Source organism: Carassius gibelio, chromosome A4 (genome assembly GCF_023724105.1).
Source record: "Carassius gibelio isolate Cgi1373 ecotype wild population from Czech Republic chromosome A4, carGib1.2-hapl.c, whole genome shotgun sequence".
Classification (NCBI taxonomy): Eukaryota; Metazoa; Chordata; class Actinopteri; order Cypriniformes; family Cyprinidae; genus Carassius; species Carassius gibelio.
The window spans coordinates 15113842-15135274 of NC_068374.1; the positions used below are offsets into that span (position 1 = coordinate 15113842).

General features: G+C 37.3%; 2 protein-coding genes across 2 annotated transcripts; both read left to right on the forward strand.

Annotated features, from left to right (window-relative positions):
- The first annotated feature begins 1188 nt into the window (after nt 1-1188).
- LOC127970714 (alpha-tectorin-like) lies at nt 1189-10633 on the forward strand. The gene is made up of 17 exons (XM_052573407.1): nt 1189-1335; nt 1539-1805; nt 2170-2329; nt 2420-2547; nt 2750-3016; nt 3126-3221; nt 3380-3473; nt 3632-3759; nt 3962-4228; nt 4338-4433; nt 4592-4721; nt 4864-4962; nt 7554-7738; nt 7834-7997; nt 8292-8534; nt 8678-8840; nt 10553-10633. Exons 1-17 carry the CDS (start codon nt 1189-1191, stop codon nt 10631-10633), a joined length of 2715 nt encoding a protein of 904 aa, XP_052429367.1.
- A 2179-nt stretch (nt 10634-12812) lies between these two features.
- On the forward strand, nt 12813-14530 carry LOC127970221 (uncharacterized). Its single transcript, XM_052572588.1, has 3 exons — nt 12813-13018; nt 13163-13445; nt 13654-14530. Exons 1-3 carry the CDS (start codon nt 12933-12935, stop codon nt 14332-14334), a joined length of 1050 nt encoding a protein of 349 aa, XP_052428548.1. The 5' UTR covers nt 12813-12932; the 3' UTR covers nt 14335-14530.
- The last annotated feature ends 6903 nt before the right edge of the window (nt 14531-21433 follow it).

Sequence of the window (21433 nt, forward strand, 5' to 3'; positions counted from 1 at the left end):
GCCGGCTAATTTCCTGCCATATGGGGATGGAGACGTAGTAAATCCCGTTTCAGATGATGGAAGTTCTGATGCCATTTACTTGCAGCAGCCTTTCAAATACTTTGGACGCACGTACAATCAAATCTTTGTAAGCATTGGACTATAACTTTTTGGTTGACGATATTTTTCTTATTATTACATCAATTAATAATTACACATCAGTTTTTCCTTCAGTAAATATATTTAAATCATGTTTAAGTTTACAACTTTGTTTTTAAATATATTTTTTAAATTAATCATACGTTTAAGTGGTAGCAAATAATTCTACAGCAATTTGATCGGAATTTTAGGTGAATAACAACGGTCACCTGACTTTTACTCAACCACTGTCTGCCTACGTTCCTTATCTGAACGCTGGAATAGACATCATTGCTCCTCTGTGGACTGACCTTTACAATGTCAACGGTGGAACTATCTCCTACAGAGAGGATACAAGTAGCGCTGTACTGGCACAAGTCACTCAAGCTGTTAACCAATATTTCCCTAACGTGCCTTTTTCCGCTACATCAGCTTTTGTGGCTACCTGGGACAGTGTGCCGTACATCACTGGTGGAGGGGTAAGAACTAATCTTTGATTGTTGTATGATGTTCTCTGCGTGTTTTCGGTTGTAACTATTGTCAAACGTTTATTTTTATTCTTTTTTGGAATTGTTGCTTTTTTGAAGGTGGTAACTTTCCAAGTGGTTTTAGTCTCCAATGGTGACCGCTCTTTCATCCTGATCAACTATGGTGATATTGCAGAAACAGCACAATCTTGGCTGGTGAGTGGAGTGAAAATTCATACACAATTTACGATTAGCAGAAATGAATAACAAGGACTGACTAATCCACCAATTCATACCTTATTTATAAGCAGGGGATGCTTTTATTGGAAATAGGATTTGATTGAGGTTTTAACATGCACTTTTTTCTTTTACAGGCTGGTTATGACACAGTGGACTCGGTCAATTCTTTCACAATTCCAGCAGCCAATGTCCCAGAACTCTCATCCAGTAGTAATATCCATGTGAATGGTCGCTGGTCTTTCCGTGTTGATCGTTCACTAAACTGTAAGCCAAAGAGTTGGCTGTTTGTTAACATAATACTAAAATTTTTAACCATTGCCTTTTAAGAACTTATGTTCATTTGGAAGATGTAAACAAATCATTGATGCTTCTATTTTTACTAGTCCCGGCTAATTTCCTGCCATATGGGGATGGAGACTTAGTAAATCCTGTTTCAGATGATGGAAGCTCTGATGCCATTTACTTGCAGCAGCCTTTCAAATACTTTGGACGCACATACAATCAGATCTTTGTAAGCACTGGAGTATAACTTTTTGGTTAATGATATTTTTCCTATTATAACATCAATTAATAATTACACATCAGATTTTCCTTCAGTAAATAGATTTAAATCATGTTTAAGTGTACAACTTCATGTTTTTAAATATATTTTTAAATGAATCATACGTTTAAGGGGTAGCAAATAATTCTACAGCAATTTGATCTGAATTTTAGGTGAATAACAATGGTCACCTGACTTTTACGCAACCACTGTCTGCCTTCGTTCCTTATCTGAACGCTGGAATAGACATCATTGCTCCTCTGTGGACAGACCTTAACAATGTCAACGGTGGAACTATCTCCTACAGAGAGGATAGAAGTAGTGCTGTACTGGCACAAGTCACTCAAGCTGTTAACCAATATTTCCCTCACATTGGTTTTACCGCTACATCAGCCTTTGTGGCTACCTGGGACAGTGTGCCATACTTCTCTGGGGGAGGGGTAAGAACCAATCTCTTATTTCTGATGAAGGCTCTTTGTGTTTTCGATTCTAAAATATGTCAATTTTTTTTTTTTCTTTCTTTTTTTTTTTAAATTGTTGTTTTTTGAAGGAGGTTACTTTCCAAGTTGTTTTAGTCTCCAATGGTGACCGCTCTTTCATCCTGATCAACTATGGTGACATTGCACAAACAGGTCAAGTTTGGCTGGTGAGTGGAGTGAAGATCCTTACACAGTTTAAATATAGCAGACATGAATGACAAGGAATTACTTATGCCCAATTCATTCCTTATTTGTATGCAAGAGATGGTTTTATTTGTAACAGGATTTGACTGAGGTTTTACATGTACTTTTTGTTCTTTTAAAGGCTGGTTATGACACGCTGGACTCTGTCAGTTCTTTCACAATTCCAGCAGCCAGTGCCCCAGAACTCTCATCCAGCAGTAATATCAATGTGAATGGTCGCTGGTCTTTCCATGTTGATGGTTCGCTAAACTGTAAGCCAGAGTTGCCTGTTTGTCGGCAACGTAATACTAACATTTTTAACCATTGCCTTTTAAGAACTTATGTTCATTTGGAAGATGTAAACAATTCATTGATGCTTCTCCTTTTACTAGTGCCGGCTAATTTCCTGCCATATGGGGATGGAGACGTAGTAAATCCCGTTTCAGATGATGGAAGTTCTGATGCCATTTACTTGCAGCAGCCTTTCAAGTACTTTGGACGCACGTACAATCAAATCTTTGTAAGCATTGGACTATAACTTTTTGGTTGAGGATATTTTTCTTATTATTACATCAATTAATAATTACACATCAGTTTTTCCTTCAGTAAATATATTTAAATCATGTTTAAGTTTACAACTTTGTTTTTAAATATATTTTTTAAATTAATCATACGTTTAAGTGGTAGCAAATAATTCTACAGCAATTTGATCGGAATTTTAGGTGAATAACAACGGTCACCTGACTTTTACTCAACCACTGTCTGCCTACGTTCCTTATCTGAACGCTGGAATAGACATCATTGCTCCTCTGTGGACTGACCTTTACAATGTCAACGGTGGAACTATCTCCTACAGAGAGGATACAAGTAGCGCTGTACTGGCACAAGTCACTCAAGCTGTTAACCAATATTTCCCTAACGTGCCTTTTTCCGCTACATCAGCTTTTGTGGCTACCTGGGACAGTGTGCCGTACATCACTGGTGGAGGGGTAAGAACTAATCTTTGATTGTTGTATTGATGTTCTCTGCGTGTTTTCGGTTGTAACTATTGTCAAACGTTTATTTTTATTCTTTTTTGGAATTGTTGCTTTTTTGAAGGTGGTAACTTTCCAAGTGGTTTTAGTCTCCAATGGTGACCGCTCTTTCATCCTGATCAACTATGGTGATATTGCAGAAACAGCACAATCTTGGCTGGTGAGTGGAGTGAAAATTCATACACAATTTACGATTAGCAGAAATGAATAACAAGGACTTACTTATCCACCAATTCATACCTTATTTATAAGCAGGGGATGCTTTTATTGGAAATAGGATTTGATTGAGGTTTTAACATGCACTTTTTTCTTTTAAAGGCTGGTTATGACACGCTGGACTCTGTCAGTTCTTTCACAATTCCAGCAGCCAGTGCCCCAGAACTCTCATCCAGCAGTAATATCAATGTGAATGGTCGTTGGTCTTTTCGTGTTGATGGTTCCCTAAACTGTAAGCCTAAGAGTTGACTGTTTGTCAGCAACATAATACTAAAATTTTTAACCATTGCATTTTAAGAACTTATGTTCATTTGGAAGATGTAAACAAATCATTGATGCTTCTATTTTTACTAGTCCCGGCTAATTTCCTGCCATATGGGGATGGAGACTTAGTAAATCCTGTTTCAGATGATGGAAGCTCTGTAGCCATTTACCTGCAGCAGCCTTTCAAATACTTTGGACGCACATTCAATCAGATCTATGTAAGCGTTGGACTATAAATTTTTGGTTAATGATATTTTTCTTATTATTCCATCAATTAAATTACACATCAGTATTACCCTTGAGTAAACAGATTTTGCTCATTTTTAGTGTACAACTTAATGTTTTTAAATATCTTTTTAAAATTAATTATACTTTTCATTGGTAGAGCATAATTCTACAGCAATTTGATCTGAATTTTAGGTGAACAACAATGGTCACCTGACTTTTACTCAACCACTGTCTGCCTACGTTCCTTATCTGAACGCTGGAATAGACATCATTGCTCCTCTGTGGACAGACCTTAACAATCGCAACGGTGGAACTATCTCCTACAGAGAGGATAGAAGTAGTGCTGTACTGGCACAAGTCACTCAAGCTGTTAACCAATATTTCCCTCACATTGGTTTTACCGCTACATCAGCCTTTGTTGCTACCTGGGACAGTGTGCCATACTTCTCTGGTGGAGGGGTAAGAACCAATCTCTTATTTCTGATGAATGCTCTCTGTGTTTTCGATTCTAAAATATGTAAATTAAATGTCTTTTTTTTTTCTTTTTTGGAATTGTTGTTTTTTGAAGGAGGTTACTTTCCAAGTTGTTTTAGTCTCCAATGGTGACCGCTCTTTCATCCTGATCAACTATGGTGACATTGCACAAACAGGTCAAGTTTGGCTGGTGAGTGGAGTGAAGATCCTTACACAGTTTAAATATAGCAGAAATGAATGACAAGGAATTACTTATGCCCAATTCATTCCTTATTTGTATGCAAGAGATGGTTTTATTTGTAACAGGATTTGACTGAAGTTTTACATGTACTTTTTGTTCTTTTAAAGGCTGGTTATGACACACTGGACTCTGTCAGTTCTTTCACAATTCCAGCAGCCAGTGCCCCAGAACTCTCATCCAGCAGTAATATCAATGTGAATGGTCGCTGGTCTTTCCGTGTTGATGGTTTGCTAAATTGTAAGCTTTAAACTGTTTCCTCTATTTTAACGTATATACTTTAACACTTATGGTTTGGTCAAGATCCAAATCAATGCATGTGTTCATGTTTTTGTGTGTGTGTGTGTGTGTGTGTGTGCAATTTTCTTTGTTTCTGTTTAAGTGTGTGATACTTGCACCGAACATGAGGCTTGTCAAGAGAGAAGTGGTGTCTTAGGCTGTGTTTGCCTGGATGGACAAAGACCAAATCTTGAAATATTTGGTAAGTGCTTTTACACATATTTAATATTGTATATACATCTAAAAAGCTTTCATATGATTACATTAAACTTTCAGAGTCTACACAGCTATGTGCTCTTATCTCATTCTCTCAAAACTGTGAATCCATTAATGGGAAAAATATGACATCATTTTGTGTGATTAATATGGACAGTTCAGAGGGTTAAGAATAATTAACACAGTTAATGAGTCTAGCTTTGAAAAGAACACCTCTTTTGACCGAGAATGGTCAGTATGTACTCTGTGCTCAAGCGTACTCATCAGACCCACTTTTAGGACAACAACACATGTCATTCTCTGTCTGACGATGGACTGACATATTCTTGACTCAAAAATTAAACCACATAGGTGTTAGTCTAGATATAGTGATAAAAAAACAGTAGTTCTACAGCTCCAATTATCTTCCTAAATGTATAAAATTGTGGTTTTGATACAGAAGTCTTCAACCTAGAGGCCAAAAGTCTTGCTTAGTTTAGCTCCAACCCTAATCAAATGTTCAAGTGTAGATAAATACATAGGAGAAAAATTAACAGAGCAACTACACTTTACCATAAACAATACCAGACAGAGAAACTGAAAAGGAAGGAAGGGGGCTTTGGAGAAGGACCCAGAGTCTGTGAAGAGGAAGAAACCATGGAAAATAATGGGTGGAGAGACCAGGTTGGCAATGACAGAGGGAGGAGCCTGGAGCAAGAAGAGCAAGAAGGGGACCCACCCTGCATTCCATTCGGAAGGGCTCATCCCAATTCCCTAATTCCTTCAAAGAGTTTAACCTCCGGAGTGAGAGCTTGAAGGGTGTAGGGCAGGGTTATTCAAATCTTGTCCTGGAGGGCCAATGCGCTGCAGAGTTTAGCTCTAGTGTAGTCCACCAGTAAATGGTCCTTATATTTAGGGTAGAGCAGTTGGAGGCATTTTATCCTACCCTGTCAGATTTTCCTACCCGGGTTTACTGCGCACACGCACATCTATATCGGGTCCTTTGTCTAATGCTAAACAACGATATTTAATCTATCTGCATTACTGTAAGGGTAGGTTTAGGGTTGGTGTAGGTGTAGACTTTAATAAAAACGCAATCTAATTGGTAGAAACTAATATTTATTGTTGGTTTCCTGTAACCGTATCCCTTCTAGCTACAACCGCGAATATAACACATAATTACTGTATTTGTAGTACTGTAAGGGTATGATTAGGGTTGTGGTAGGTGTAGACATTAATAAATCATAACTTTACAGTAGCATTTTTCGTTGTACCCACTGTTTTAGTGGGAGGTAGGAAAATCTGACAGCGTAGAACAAATCGACAGAACACCGGCAGGTCCATAGGTGTGGGGGAGAAAACCGCAAAAATAAATCTGATTTAGAGGTCCAGTATTCTGCTATGTGTAGTATAAGACAAACAATTCAGAATTCAGGCAGAAAGTCATTTAAATAAAAATTCAAGAGAAATCTAGGAGGAAAAATGAACAGGTCAATTACACTTTACAATAAATTATACCAGACAAGGAAAACTAAGATCTTAAATACACCAACAGGGTAATCAACAAGAACATAAACAGGTGTCAAATAAATTAGAACCACTAGGAGACCAATGAGCCCCACTAGGCACTGAAGCATAACCTTGACAAAAACACACAAGGACCTGCTGACCAAAGACTTCCGGATTGCTTGAAAATAGCAAGCGTGTTGAAGCAGGTTGTAAATAAACTTTTTACAGAACGGGTCTCTAGGAAGAGGATTGAAGGCTTTTGAAGGCTTTTGCTTTAAAATTTAATGGTGAATGGCTATACTTACTAATAGTGTTCTTAGAAATTTTTATTAATGAATCATATTGGAATCAATATGTCAAATATATAGATATATCCATAATATCATTAATTAATAATTTGATCAAAACAATATTACAAAATAACTATTCACACAGAAACACTGTTTTATTCAGTTCACAGCTCTACTATGTATAGAAGGAAATCATATTTAATAATGTTTTGATATTTTACTTTGGATTATGGTGTAATAAGAATGTAAGTTACAAATGTTAAATGTTAAAAATTTTGAACAGCCTCCTGAGTAATAAATGTAATAATATGGGGTCTATCCTGACTAAGATTTTATCTTAACATTCATTGTTTTATTTAATGAATTTGTATAGAAACACTATTTTCATTGGCTGCAGAGGTCGCACAGAAAAGGTGGCACACTTTTAAACAGTTTCAGTGTGCTCTCAGTTAGCACTAGGGCTGTCACTTTTGTGAAAAAATAATTTTCGATTTTTAAGACACAAGTGTTCATTGAATCGATTGTAAAATCGATTTTCCATGTCTAAAAAAAAAAAAAAAAAAAAAAAAAGGTTTCCTTTTTCAACGCCAAATAACCGACGAACGTAAAACAAGTCAGCAGTATTTCTTATTGGTCAGCACTTCGATGGATAGCATTGTTCAAGTGATTTCGAAATTCAAGTCCCAGCCACCACCCCATTCTCCTGTAAAAAATAAAAGCCAAAATGCCATAAAGTACATATAATTATATTATGTTTAATAAAAAATAATTATATTTTTAAAATCCTTTATCTGCTTAGATGCTGTGGAGTCCTGTGCCAGTAGCACTGGCTCCATTTCTCTGTCCCGCTGCCAGCTCTTTGAATCTGGTTTTTCTGCTGAGACCCTTCACCTAAATGACCCAAGCTGCAGAGGGACCCTTGAGGATGGCAGACTTTCGTTTAATTTTGACAACGAAGACCACATATGTGGAACCACTCTGACAGTAATTATTCTTCCATTTTTGTTTCACTAGAGCTTTATTTATATGTATGATTAGTAAGTTGACCTGTAGCTTGAGATTTGTTCATGTCCTCATAGAGCAACAGGACTCACTTCATCTACCAAAATGCCATTCAGTCTAACTTGAGAAGCAATGATCAGAGCATCATTTCAAGAGCAAGATGGATGAATTTTACATTCTCTTGTGCATATCCTCTGATCCAGACACTATCTATGCCCATGGGTATCCGAGCTGAAGGCGGGTAAGGTCACTTAGTACCTACAAGTGTGTAGTATTCAGACAGTGAATAGTATTCTATTTGAAGTGATTGAGACAAAGCATTACTGCAATTTTGGTAAATCTTCATGTTTTTAACCATTTGGAATGACAACATTGAAGTTCCAATAGTTAACATGTCTGTCCTTTAGAACACGTTAAGTGGTAAGTGAAAGGTTTGTAAAATGAGTTTAGTAAGGCATGAGTCATGAGCTATCAACTTTCACATTACCAATTATGCATGGCATTGTTGCTGATATTTGTACATTTTTGCCCCCAGTGTGATAAGTCAGGAGGTTCCTGGCCAGGGCAGCTATGAGATCCACATGGTTCCTTACCATGATGCACAGTTTACTAGCCCATATGAAGGAGAGGTGGAAATACAAGTGAACCAGCAGATTTACGTGGCTGTTGAGGTTTTAGGAGTGGACAGAAGTCAAATCGCAACAGTTCTGGACAGCTGCTGGGCAACACCTGTTAATGATATTGACCATGATATTCGCTGGAGTCTAATCATTAGAGAGTGAGTGACTTAATGTTTTATGTTTAATTGAATACATTTGGCATAATTTAAGAAAGTAGGTACAGGAAAACGGTTGTACCATATGCTTGATCATGCCATGCAATAATTTGACCTCTATTGCTTTCCTTCCTAAAACGTCCTAGATGCCCCAACCCTGAAGATGGCACAGTGGAGGTTCTTCAGAATGGTATTGATACAACAAGCCATTTCTCCTTCAGGATGTTCACCTTCTCAGGAAACTATGACCGCATCTTCCTGCACTGTCAAGTTCATCTCTGCCTTGTAGATAATGGAAGATGCGCACAGGTATGTTGGGACCGTAAATTTGAGTTGTCTACTCATTGCTTTGACAGTAACCTTCAAGTAAATAACAAACTTTTTAAGACAGGTCATTCTAAAAGAAAACACATTCAATAAGCATTTGCATTGTAGAAACCATGTATTTAAAGGGGTCATATGATGTGATTTCAAGTGTTCCTTTCTCTTTGGAGTGTTACAAGCTGTTTGTGAATAGATTAGATCTATTAAGTTACAAAGACTAAAATCTCAAACCCAAAGAGATATTTTTCATAAAAATTAAGACTTGTACACGCCCTCCTAAAATGCCTTATTTAAACACGCTCCCATGTGTCTACGTCCCGATGTGAGTCAATTTAAATAACGCTGCCCAAATGTTCACACAAAGATGGTGTAACTTTCGTTGTTGCCACTGATACCATGTCGTGGAGACGCTGTTTCAATGTGAAAGTGAAAATACTTAGTTTGGCCTTCCAAAAGAGGACACAACTAGAAATCAGTGGTATCGTTTTATTTACAAAACTGTTCCAGAACAGTTCAATCCAAATATTTAGATATGTGGGACGCATTTTATGAAGGAATGTTTCCTGATCCTGGGAGAAAAGACTGCAATGCAGGCGCTTATGACTCACAGCATGTAAGTAAGTTTACATATGTAAATGATTTGCCACTGATGATTCAAACGCGAGATCTGAGCAGTGTAGAGCAGCGTTTCTTAATTCCAGTCCTCCCGACCCCGTGCAGTTTTTATGTCTCTCTTATGGCTTCAGACGTTTGTTCTATTCAAACATAAGTGCTCTGCGAAGTGGACATCACAGGATATTCCGCCATGATTCCAGTTCAAAGTGAATGTATATGTTCCATTTAAAGTGCACTGAAGTGTGCGAGATGTGAATTTAAATTGCATTTATTTACAGAGGTATATGATGTCACACTTGTCCGTGTGTGAAGACGTTGTGCAGCGCAAATCTGTGAATGAATGTTCCGAAGTGAGGTAAATTTAAATAGATTTCCCCTGCTCAGCTAGAAGGGAGCAATGAACACTGTGTAAGTGTCAATGGGAACACAGTTCATGCACAGAGCTCCCTTCTAATGAGCTGATTATCTGAATCAGGTGTGTTAACAAAGACAAACGTGCAAACTATGCAGAGCTGGGGGGCACTATGACTTGGATTGAGAACCGCTGGTTTAGAGTAGAACTAGTTGTTTGTCGTTTCTCCGATCACAAATGCAGACATGGGTTTATGTTTACGTGGCGCAATGCAACACAACACTTAAAAAGACAGTATAAGTCATTATAATCCTTAATTATGTCCCTAATGGATGCAACAAATGGCTCGTTTGTAATGGGTTTTATTGTTTTTATCTTGTCTTGCCTGTGTTCTGACTGGGACATGCACTACAGTATGACAAGGGGCGTAACATTTCTGTCACCACGCATGAGGCATTCGACCACTCACAAAGCACCGGATAGCTTGCCAATTAGAGCACACCTCAATTTTATACCAATGAGCTTTGTAGATAAATTAGGCATTTCAGAAAGGCGGGGCATAGAGGAGAAACAATGTACAGTATGTGGAAAATGTTGAACAATTTTTTTTTTTTTACAATAAACCACATAAACACATTTCATTACACCAAATACACAAAATAATGTTCTTTTTAGCAACATCATATGACCCCTTTAATGATAAATATATTTTCTTGTCTGTCATCTTCAGTCATGCGAGGTTGGATATAGACGTAGAAGGCGCAGATCTTTGGACTTCCAACACTCTGCAGCGGTCACCATGGGTCTATAAAAAAGCTCATAAACCCTGATGAGTGAAATATCGTGAATTTCTATCAAAATACTTCATCTGAATGATAAAGAAAATGTTTTGAAAGCACTTGAATTTGAATACTTAAATAAAAAATATCAATTATGAAAACAGACTTTGGAAAAACTACTAAATATAACCCAGGCAGTACAAATTAATTCATTTATTGGCTGTGCATTAATTCAAATTAATAAATGCTGAGAAAAACAGAAATCTCTGTAATCTGTATACATCTAAGTGTTTTCAAAACAGTATATACAAAACTATATTCTTCTACTTTCTTGGATCAATCTAAGTAAAATTGTCTGTCTTTCTCTTTGTTCAAGGTGTTATATTGAGAAGAAATATAGCAAACTGTACTTGAATAAATCTGCTTAGCAATGAAGAAAATATATTTTGTGTTTTTTCCTCTTCTTGTGTTTAGACTAAAATACATATTAATGATAGCTACTAACAGATTAGTATTGCAGATAATGAACACATTATCTCAGAGGTACTGCATCTATATCTAAACTATAACACTGGTAGTTTAGATAAGAACATTAGTCTTATTTACTGTATAATTAGCCAACCATGGTAGCCAACATACTTCAATGATTATTGCTTTCTGAATACAATTACTGTTATTGTTTTCTGATTTAACCACTTAAAGTGTTGATTCAAGACACGGTTAAACATAATATAACATAACATGAGCAATATAACACATGTAGCATGGCTGATACAGAGTCATATTGCACAGCTACGAGTGTGAAATTGCATTTATACAACAGTTCAATGGTACCTGTATGTAAATAAAAAAGAGACAGACATTTGTGTGCAGAACTTCCTTCCGCCACAGATTTGAATCTCAATTTGACAGTTTACAAGAGGACCCCAAGAGTGATTGTCTGCATCTGATACAGCATTCAATCTTCAGGCCTATCTCATATTAATATTAAAACAGTTTGAATGTTTGCTGAGGAAAGCAATATATTTGTTGTAGTACTCTTTCAATTGTTAAAGGATTTTCCATGATAACTTTGGCCAATGCATTTGTTGGTTGCATCTTACAAGGTTGTTTACAAAGACCATTTCTAAATGACAAATACTGTTAAATACTATTATTAATACTATTATTACTAACCAATTCAGTCAAAAGTACAAAGGCAGCGCTCTGATACAGCATTAAAGTTATATAAAAATATAAAGCTATAAAACTTTGAACCTCTGTCAAATTATAGATTAATAAAACCAAAGATCGCCAGTTAGATTTAACAAAACAAATTATATCTCATGTTTAACCACTTTAGAAACATCAGAGCCACCAACAAATTCTAGAAGAATTGGCAGAGGTAAGGATATTCTCTGCAGGTTCATGAGCGATGAACGGCTGAACATCCTGGAGCTCACATCTGCCATTAAAATGCCATTTTTATTAATAACTTATTACAGTTTTTCTCAATTGCTAAAACACTAAAACCCATTGGCTGAACAAAGTTCTCAGTTGCCTGAACTTATTTAGCTAATTGTGCAGTCTGTTGTCAATACCTTAAACCATTTCACATGGTAAAACACAATTTGCAGATCTCACTTAGACTCTTCAGCAAAACGCTAAACACATTCTCATTCTCAAAACACATTCTTCACTCTAATGCACATGTCATCCATACTGGTAAACACAAGTGGCAACAATCAAATACAAATAGAGAACATGTGTCATTGATTGAACACAACCACTCAAAATTGATTTAACCTGTTTCAAATGATGTGACACAACCAATATAAGCCAGTTCAGAGAGCAAACAGGTTGTTGAAGGTGGGAAGGAGAAAGTCTGAAAATGGATAGAAGAAACAATGTGAGAGGACGAGTGCGTATGCGAGGTGGGTGACGAGGAGGAGGGCAAGAAAGAGGAGGAGGAGGAGGGCAAGAAAGAGGAAGAGGAGGAGGAGGAGGGCAAGAAAGAGGAAGAGGAGGAGGAGGGCAAGAAAGAGGAAGAGGAGGAGGAGGAGGGCGAGAAAGAGGAGGAGGGGGCGAGGAAGAGGAGGGCAAGGAAGAGGAGGAGGAGGGCGAGGAAGAGGAAGAGGAGGGGGAGGAGGAGGAGGGCGAGGAAGAGGAGGAGGAGGGCGAGGAAGAGGAGGAGGGTGAGGAAGAGGAGGAGGAGGGCAAGAAAGAGGAAGAGGAGGAGGAGGGCAAGAAAGAGGAGGATGAGGACAAAGAGGAAGAGGAAGACAAAGAGTGGAAATATCTGATGAAATTCGAGCAACAGTCATAGACCATGTTCTTGTCCATGGACTGACAATGAGGGAAGCAGGACTTAGAGTGCAACCCAATTTGAGCCGATTTTCTGTGCCCACCATAGTAAGGACATTCAGAGAAGAGAACAGGTACAGTATACTACTTTATTTTTGTAATTGCAAATTTACTGTACTACACTATATGCAGCTGTTTCAATAGACATTTGTAAAGTTCATCACTGTATATAGTACTGCATGAATATTTTTTTGTAACTGCACATCTACTTTTTGTAGAATTGCAAGGCTGCCACATGCAGGTGGAAGGATACTTATATTCACTCGGGAGCAAGAGGCCGTTATAGTGGGCATGGTCCTTCAAGATAATCTAATACGACTCAGAGAAATCCAGGAACGAGTGATACAAGACAACACACACTTCCAGGGAATCGACAGTGTGAGCATTTCCACAATTGACCGTGTCCTCCATCGAAACAGGATGCGAATGAAACAAGTTTACAGAGTACCTTTTGAGCGCAACTCACCAAGGGTGAAAGAACTGCGAGCTCAGTATGTGCAAGTTTCTTACAGTAATGTACACTTACATTTACTGTAATTCAGATTGTCTACAGTACTAACACATACTATGTGAATGACATTACTCTTCAGTACATACAATGTATGTGAATCAGAAGTGAATACAGTAGGCCTAATTGTACCCTACAGTATAGCACTGTCTCTGTACAACTTACAAACTTCTAAATACAGTATATTGTATTTCTACACAGACAATATTTGACTTGGAATCCTTGGACAGACCCCATGAGTTCATCTTTGTCGATGAAGCAGGCTTCAATCTAACGAAGAGGAGAAGGAGAGGCCGAAACATGATTGGACAGCGGGCCATTGTTGAAGTCCCTGGTCAACGAGGTGGCAATGTCACAATCTGTGCTGCTATCAGCAACCATGGTGTTCTATATCACCATGTTACACTCGGGCCATATAATACCCAGCTTCTTCTAAGATTTGTTGCAAATCTAAGAGATATTTTATTTGAGCAGCAGGTTCAAGAGCAGCAGGGTCAAGAGCTAAATGACAATCCCATTGCCACCTATCTGATAGTGTGGGACAATGTCAGTTTTCACCGAGCTGCTCAGGTAAGGAAATGGTTTAACATCAATGGGCAGTTTATGAACCTGTACCTCCCTCCATACTCGCCTTTCCTGAATCCGATTGAGGAGTTTTTCTCCTCTTGGAGATGGAAAGTTTATGATAGACAACCCTACACAAGAGTAAATCTGCTGCAAGCCATGGATTTAGCCTGTGGTGATCTAGGTGAGGAATCATGTCAGGGCTTGATACGGCACACAAGAGGCTTCTTCCCCCGTTGCCTCAGGAGGGACAATATTGCTTGTGACGTCGATGAAGTGCTCTGGCCTGACCCAGCCCAAAGACAAGAAGCACATTGATCATCACATGTTTACTCCTTTGATTTTTATATTACAATACATTGTAGGCTGTATACTGTACAATAAACAAATTGTTTGGCCCTGAACATTGTGCTTTCCATTTGTGAACAGTACTGACTGCTCAATAGATTATGAATGGTTGCAGGTTCATAACAACAAATAACAATAATTACACTATCACAGAGACCAAGCACAAGTTTATGAGATGCAGGGTACAGTACTGTAAAAATAGGGGTAGGAGGAAGAACCAAAAAAAAAAAAACATGCAAAGCAGAGTAGTAATTTCTGATCAATTTTGAGCTACTATGATAGAACATGTTTTCGTTCATCAAAAGACAAATGACGGAATAATATGAACTTTGTTTTGAGATTTAAAATGTACTTCTCCCTGAGAACTATGTTTTGAACAATGTATTTTCTATTTGTTGGTGTATTGTTTACTGACTGCTTGATAGTGTATATCATTTTGATCACTTTGTTTATGTAAGAGCAGTGTTTGATTTTGAACACAGGTAAAACTGTTTTGAGGCGAAAGTTTCATTTTGCAAGAGGAGTCAGAGGTTTTGTAAATAGTGCTTGAAGATGAGGTTTTGTGGAGCAAGGTTTCAGAAATTGTGTTTTGGCAATTGAGAAAAAGTGTAATAAACTGTGGTGTTGGTTAAAAATCTTTTGCCACTAGGTGTCTCTAATAACCTGGGCCCATATTCACAAAACATTTTATCTTATCACCAAGAGTTCTCCTAAATAGAAGTAAAAGTTCTTAGCTAAGAGTTTTCTCTTAAAACCTATTCACAAATCTGCTGAGACCAGCTTTACTAAGGAATAGAGAGAAGCCTTAAGCTAAAAGTAAGGGCGAGGTTGACCTCGTTGCTATGGATGATGTCATCTTACTTAATATGCACACAGTGATTGCCTGATAGGGGAGAGGTCTCTGTAAGAGATTTATTCATAGAAATATTGTAGAGCACGATATCATGTTGCCATATTCATATTTAAAAAGGCCTAAAAAGAAACATTTAAAAATATTTGAAAATGCAGAATAAGTGCCACTAGACAAGGCAAGTTTATTTATATAGCACATTTCGTACACAATGGTAATTCAAAGTGCTTTACATAAAAGAAAGTAAAATAATCATGGAAAAATAATCACAAAATGAAACAAGGAATTAATTTTTTTTATTTTTGAATGATTTAAAAGTTGACTGAAAAGAATTTAAGACAATACAGTGCAATAAATTAAATGCAGTGCAATCAGTTCAGACATTGCACAGTGCTCATTCAATAAATACACCACTAAACAGATGAGGTTTGAGTCTAGATTTAAGATTTGCTAATATTTTAGCACATCTGATCTCTTCTGGAAGCTGATTCCAACTGCGGAGTGGCATAATAACTAAAAGCCCCCTTATTTCGTGTGAACCCTTGTTATTTCTAATTAAACAAGTATGTTCAGTTAATCAGCCTATTACATGTGTGCTCCTCGTGAACAATTAGCAGATATGCATATAAACAGCCTTTTTATTAACAAAGTAGAATAATCATGGCTGATAGTAAGGCGTGTGAACAAAAGGGAACTACTGTAAATTGGACGCAAGAACAGCTGTTACTTCTTGCCCAACTTGTTAATGAAAACAACAGTCATATTACGCTTGTAATTAAGGCAATATCTTTTTAAAAGCTCATTATTGTCAAAATTTTTCTAAAATGTTTATGTTCAGAGGCAGATTGCCGGCCTCAGCCATTTTATGACAGTTTGTGCCTTGGTCTTAGTGACCTAGAAGTCCTCTTCACAACTCCAAACATTTCACAGATTTAGGAGCTAGTTTTAGGGCTAAAACGCTTTGTGAAATACTCTTAGAGGAAAAATAAAGGAGTCTTAAATTTAGGACTGACACACCCATTATTTTGTAAGATTTTCTCCTAAATCGGCAAGTTATGAGCTCCTTTTAGCCTTAAAATGTTTTGTGAATACAAGCCTTGAAGTGTAGATGTAAAAGAGAATAAAGGGATAGCAGTAACAAGCATGCAGTAGCTCAACACTTCGGCTGTTTTTTTATTTTTTTATTATTAGTACTAATTATAATAAGGTACAACATCTTGGTGATGAGGATGGCAGCACTCAGTTTACCTACAGTACACCTGCTCATGCCATACATGGGCCAGCCCTCGGTACTGATTCATACTTGGCAGCATCTTGACGCTATCAATAAAATGGAAGATTTGTCGCTGGAGGAGAGAAATCGGGCCGTTTCACTACAGTGCCTTCCCAGACAGCAATATAGTGTTGGCACAGATCCGGCCCACGTGAAATCCATTTGGGCCGGATCTGGGCAGATACTGCTTGCTTTCTGGGCTGGAGCTGAGGGGTTGAAAGTTTTCTACACGCTGCCTAATACATGTTAACTGCCCTTACGAAAATTAACCATGATTTTACTACAAATAAAACCAAAAAACCATGGTTACTATAGTTAATCCATGGTAACCACAAATTAACCATGGTTTTGCTAAATTAACCATAGTATAACCATGGTATTTGTAGTAAATCTGTGGTTATACATATGGTAGTCAACATGCCAAAAAACCATGGGTTACTTCAGTTTTATTATAATAAAACCATGGTTATTTTTCGTAAGGGTATTGCTGATGCCTTCAAAGCTTTAGAAGAACATTTCCAGCCTGCTACAAATGTTGTAGTTGACTGACACAAATTCAGACAACGCGCTCAATGGCCGGATGAATCGGCAAAGGATTTTCTTGTTGTTTTACTTGAACTTAGTCTACACTATAACTTTGGTGATTGCATGGATTAGATGATCCGAGATCAATTAGAGGAGAAAGCATCCTCTGCACATGTCTGGCCCCGGGCGACAACTTCTTCACCTCCGGTTTTCAAGATCTCCGCCCGGAACCACTTTGCTCCCCTCTGCAATATGGACCGCGATGCTGTGATCGTCAGAGACTGGTTATTGTTATTGTCATGGTGTAGAGAACAGAAACAACTCTTTGTTAATGATTGGAATCTTTTCTGGGAGCGTCCTAGGCTTTTTCGCGCTGATGGCCTGCACCCCCACATCTCCAGGACACTTCTCTCCATATGACTAGTAAGCCAATGCTCAAAGAAATACTATGATGATTTTTGTTCTACCCGCTTAAATGATAGAAGTACTTGCGCAGTCCAATCTATTAAAGGGTTAGTTCAGCAAAAATGAAAATTATGTTATTAATGACTCACCCTCATGTTGTTCAAAACCCGTAAGACCTCCGTTCGTCTTTGGAACATAGTTTGAGATATTTTAGATTCAGTACGAGAGCTTTCTGTCCCTCCATTGAAAATGTATGTATGGTATACTGTCCATGTCCAGAAAGGTAAGAAAAACATCATCAAAGTAGTCCATGTGACATCAGAGGGTCAGTTAGAATTTATTGAAGCATCAAAAATACATTTTGGTGCAAAAATAACAAAAAGTTTGACTTTATTCAGCATTGGCTTCTCTTCCGGGTCTGTTGAGAGTGTGACTGCTGTGACAGTTGACGTATGATGCTTGTTATTGGGCACACCAGAAAAAACATCAGCAGCGTTGTACGTCAACAGTCACAGCTGTCCCTTTAAGCCGGTGTCTGTTCCCCGAATACAGGGGTCAAAATAGAAATGCAATGTAAGATTTAGAAAAAATCTTATCGTGATTAAACCTAAACAGAAAAATGTTAAATAAATGAACTACATTTTTTTAAATGTTTACATAAACATTAGATCCTTCACACCCAAAGCAGTTATTGTAAATGAAATGATCACAGATAATAGTTTTGATGTACTCTGCTTGACTGAAACCTGGCTAAAACCAAATGATAATTTTGGTCTAAATGAGTCGACTCCACCAAACTACTGTTATAAGCATGAGCCCCGTCAGAATGGTCGTGGCGGAGGTGTTGCAACAATATAAAGTGATATCCTCAATGTTACCCAGAAAACAAGATACAGGTTTAACTCATTCAAAATACTTCTGCTTAATGTTACACTGTCAGACATCTAAAAATCTATTGTATCTCTTGCTTTGACTACTGTGTATAGACCACCAGGGACATATACAGAATTCCTAAAAGAATTTGCTGATTTTCTCTCAGATCTTTTGGTTACCATTGATGAAACGCTAATCGTCTGATATTTCAATATTCACGTTGAAAATACAAATGATGCATTAGAACTTAAGTTTACTGACCTAATAAACTTTTAGAGTCAAGCTAAATGTCAGAGAGTCAAGCAAAATGTCACAGGGCCCACTCATCGTTTTAATCATACACTAGATTTAATTATATCGCATGAAATCTATCTTATTGATATAGATATTGTACCTCAAAGTGATGATATTACAGACCATTTCCTTGTATCGTGCATGCTGCGTATAACTGATTTTAACTATATGTCTCAGCGTTACCATCTGGACAGAACTATTGTTCCAGCCACCAAAGACAGATTCGCAAATAACCTGCCTGACTTATCTCAACTGCTATGTGTACCCAAAAATACACATGAGCTAGATGAAATGACTGGTAACATGGGAACTTATTTCTCTAATATATTAGAAGCTGTTACCCCATAAAACTGAAAAGGTTTCAGTTTGTCCCTTGCACCCAAAGATAAACTGCATTGCTTTACAACTATAGGACAGGAAGAGCTAAATAAACTTATCACTGCATCTAAACTAACAACACGTTTATCAGATCCTGTACCCACTAAATTACTGAAAGAGTTGTTACCTGTAGCCGAAGAACCGCTTCTCAATATCGTTAACTCGTCGTTATCTTTAGGTCACGTCCCAAAACCAATCAAACTGGTGTTTACTAAGCCTCTTATTAAGAAACCACAACTAAAACCTAGTGAACTGGCAAATTATAGGTCGATTTCAAATCTTCCATTTACGTCTATAATTTTAGAAAAGTTGTGTCTGCTCATTTGTGCTCCTTCCTGCAAAAAAATGATCTGTCTGAAGAATTTGAATCAGGTTTCAGGCCCCACCATAGCACAGAATGTGCACTTGTTAAAATTACAAATGACTTGCTTCTTGTGTCAGATCAAGGCTTCATCTAATTTCTAGTCTTACTTGATTTTATTGCTGCGTTCGACACCAAAGATCATGACATACTCATAGATCGATTACAAAACTATACAGGTATTTAAGAGAAGGCTCTAAGATGGTTTACACTTCCTGTCCGATCACTACCATTTTGTTTATTTAAATGGGGAGTTATCTCATTTATCACCAGTAAAATATGGAGTGCCACAAGGATCCGTTCTAGGTCCCCTTCTATTTTCAATATACATGTTGCCCCTAGGTAATATTATTAAAAAATACGGGATTAGTTTCCACAGTTATGCTGATGATACACAACTATATATCTCAACGAGACCAGATTCAACTTCTAAATTATCTAAGCTAACAGAGTGTGTTAAAAATGTAAAAGATTGGATGACCAATAAGCATTCGAATAATGCATCTAAGAATTTGTGATGCATTATTATTCTTTAGCTTTGATTAAACTAATTTATTTTACTTGGTTGGAACAGCAGCTACGCTAATGATGTCTCTTTTTTTTCTGTTTTGCTAGGATGTACACAAGCTCGTCTGGATCCAGAACACCTGAGAAGAGATGATGCAAACCCCTCAGAGGACCTCAGATGATGCTAACCCTGAAACAACATACAGAACTAACAAATATCACTACAAGTGTGATTGTACCATATTATAATTGCTGTTAATAGTGTTTATCATCTAGTTGACTAAATGTTGTATACATTTTTCAGAAAATTCCTGTCATATGCACATACACTGATAGTAAACACTGATAAACCCTTACCAAAACTTAGTACTTCAAGTATGTTTTACGGAGTATACTTTTAAGTGTACGTTAAGTATAACAGTAACAAACTTTGAGTACAAAACTAGTTTACCTCTATGTTTGCTACTGTTATACTTAAATGGTTAGTTCACCCAATAATCAAAATTATATAATTAATAACTCACCCTCATGTCGTTCCAAACCCGTGAGACCTCTGTTTATCTTTGGAACACAGTTTAAGATATTTTAGATTTAGTCCGAGAGCTCTCAGTCCCTCCATTGAAGCTGTGTGTACGGTCTACTGTCTATGTCCAGAAAGGTAAGAAAAACATCATCAAAGTAGTTCATGTGACATCAGAGGGTCAGTTAGAATTTTTTGAAACATCGAAAATACATTTTGGTCCAAAAATAGCAAAAACTACGACTTTATTTAGAATTGTCTTCTCTTCCGTGTCTGTTGTGAGAGAGAGTTCAAAACAAAGCAGTTTGTGATATCCAGTTCACGAACGAATCATTCGATGTAACTGGATATTTTTGAACCAGTTCACCAAATCGAACTGAATCGTTTTAAACAGTTTGCGTCTCCAACACGCATTAACTCTTTAATAAAGTCTGTATGGTGCCATGGTGGCCTGTATACAGTAGCCAGTACAAACATCACAGGGGATATATCATTAACATTTGTTTCTCTGGATAATATGAAGCACCATTACTTCAAACGAGTTATACTTAAAGCCCATCCTCCTTAAAACACTGTTATAAACTGAAGCAACACCTCACCCTCTAACTTTTGGATGCTAGTATTATTTATAGCAGGAATTTTTTATAACAGTAGAATCTTTTAAAATAATGTAATCATCAGGTTTTAGCCATGTTTCTGTTAAACAGAGCACATCCAGATTATGATTAGTGATTATACCATTTACAAAAAAATGCTTTCATAGAAAGGGACCTGATATTCAATAAGCCAAGCTTTATCATTAATTTATCCGAATTGCGTTTGTTTTTTATTTGTTGAACCTCAGTTAAATTGTTACTCTTAAATTGGTTTGGATGTTTTTTGTATTTTCTAGTTCGAGGAACAGACAGTCTCTATAGTGTGATATCTAGGTGAGAGTGTCTTTGTGCTGAGAATTAACTGATTTCTGTGGTGTGAAGCGGCTAGCAGACGGTCGGTTTAGCCAGTCTGTCTGCTTCCTGACCTGGGCCCCCAGTTAGTCAGGTATAAACTCTAAGACTATGTGCCATATTTCTAGACAGAAGA

Coding starts and splice junctions, on each gene's coding strand:
- LOC127970714 (XM_052573407.1), top strand. CDS start 1,189: ATGCTTCTATTTTTACTAGTCCCGGCTAATTTCCTGCCATATGGGGAT. Junction 1,806..2,169: donor CATACTTCTCTGGGGGAGGG/GTAAGAACCAAT, acceptor GTTCTTTTAAAG/GCTGGTTATGACACGCTGGA. Junction 4,229..4,337: donor CATACTTCTCTGGTGGAGGG/GTAAGAACCAAT, acceptor TGTTTTTTGAAG/GAGGTTACTTTCCAAGTTGT.
- LOC127970221 (XM_052572588.1), top strand. CDS start 12,933: ATGAGGGAAGCAGGACTTAGAGTGCAACCCAATTTGAGCCGATTTTCT. Junction 13,019..13,162: donor ACATTCAGAGAAGAGAACAG/GTACAGTATACT, acceptor TACTTTTTGTAG/AATTGCAAGGCTGCCACATG. Junction 13,446..13,653: donor TGCGAGCTCAGTATGTGCAA/GTTTCTTACAGT, acceptor ATTTCTACACAG/ACAATATTTGACTTGGAATC.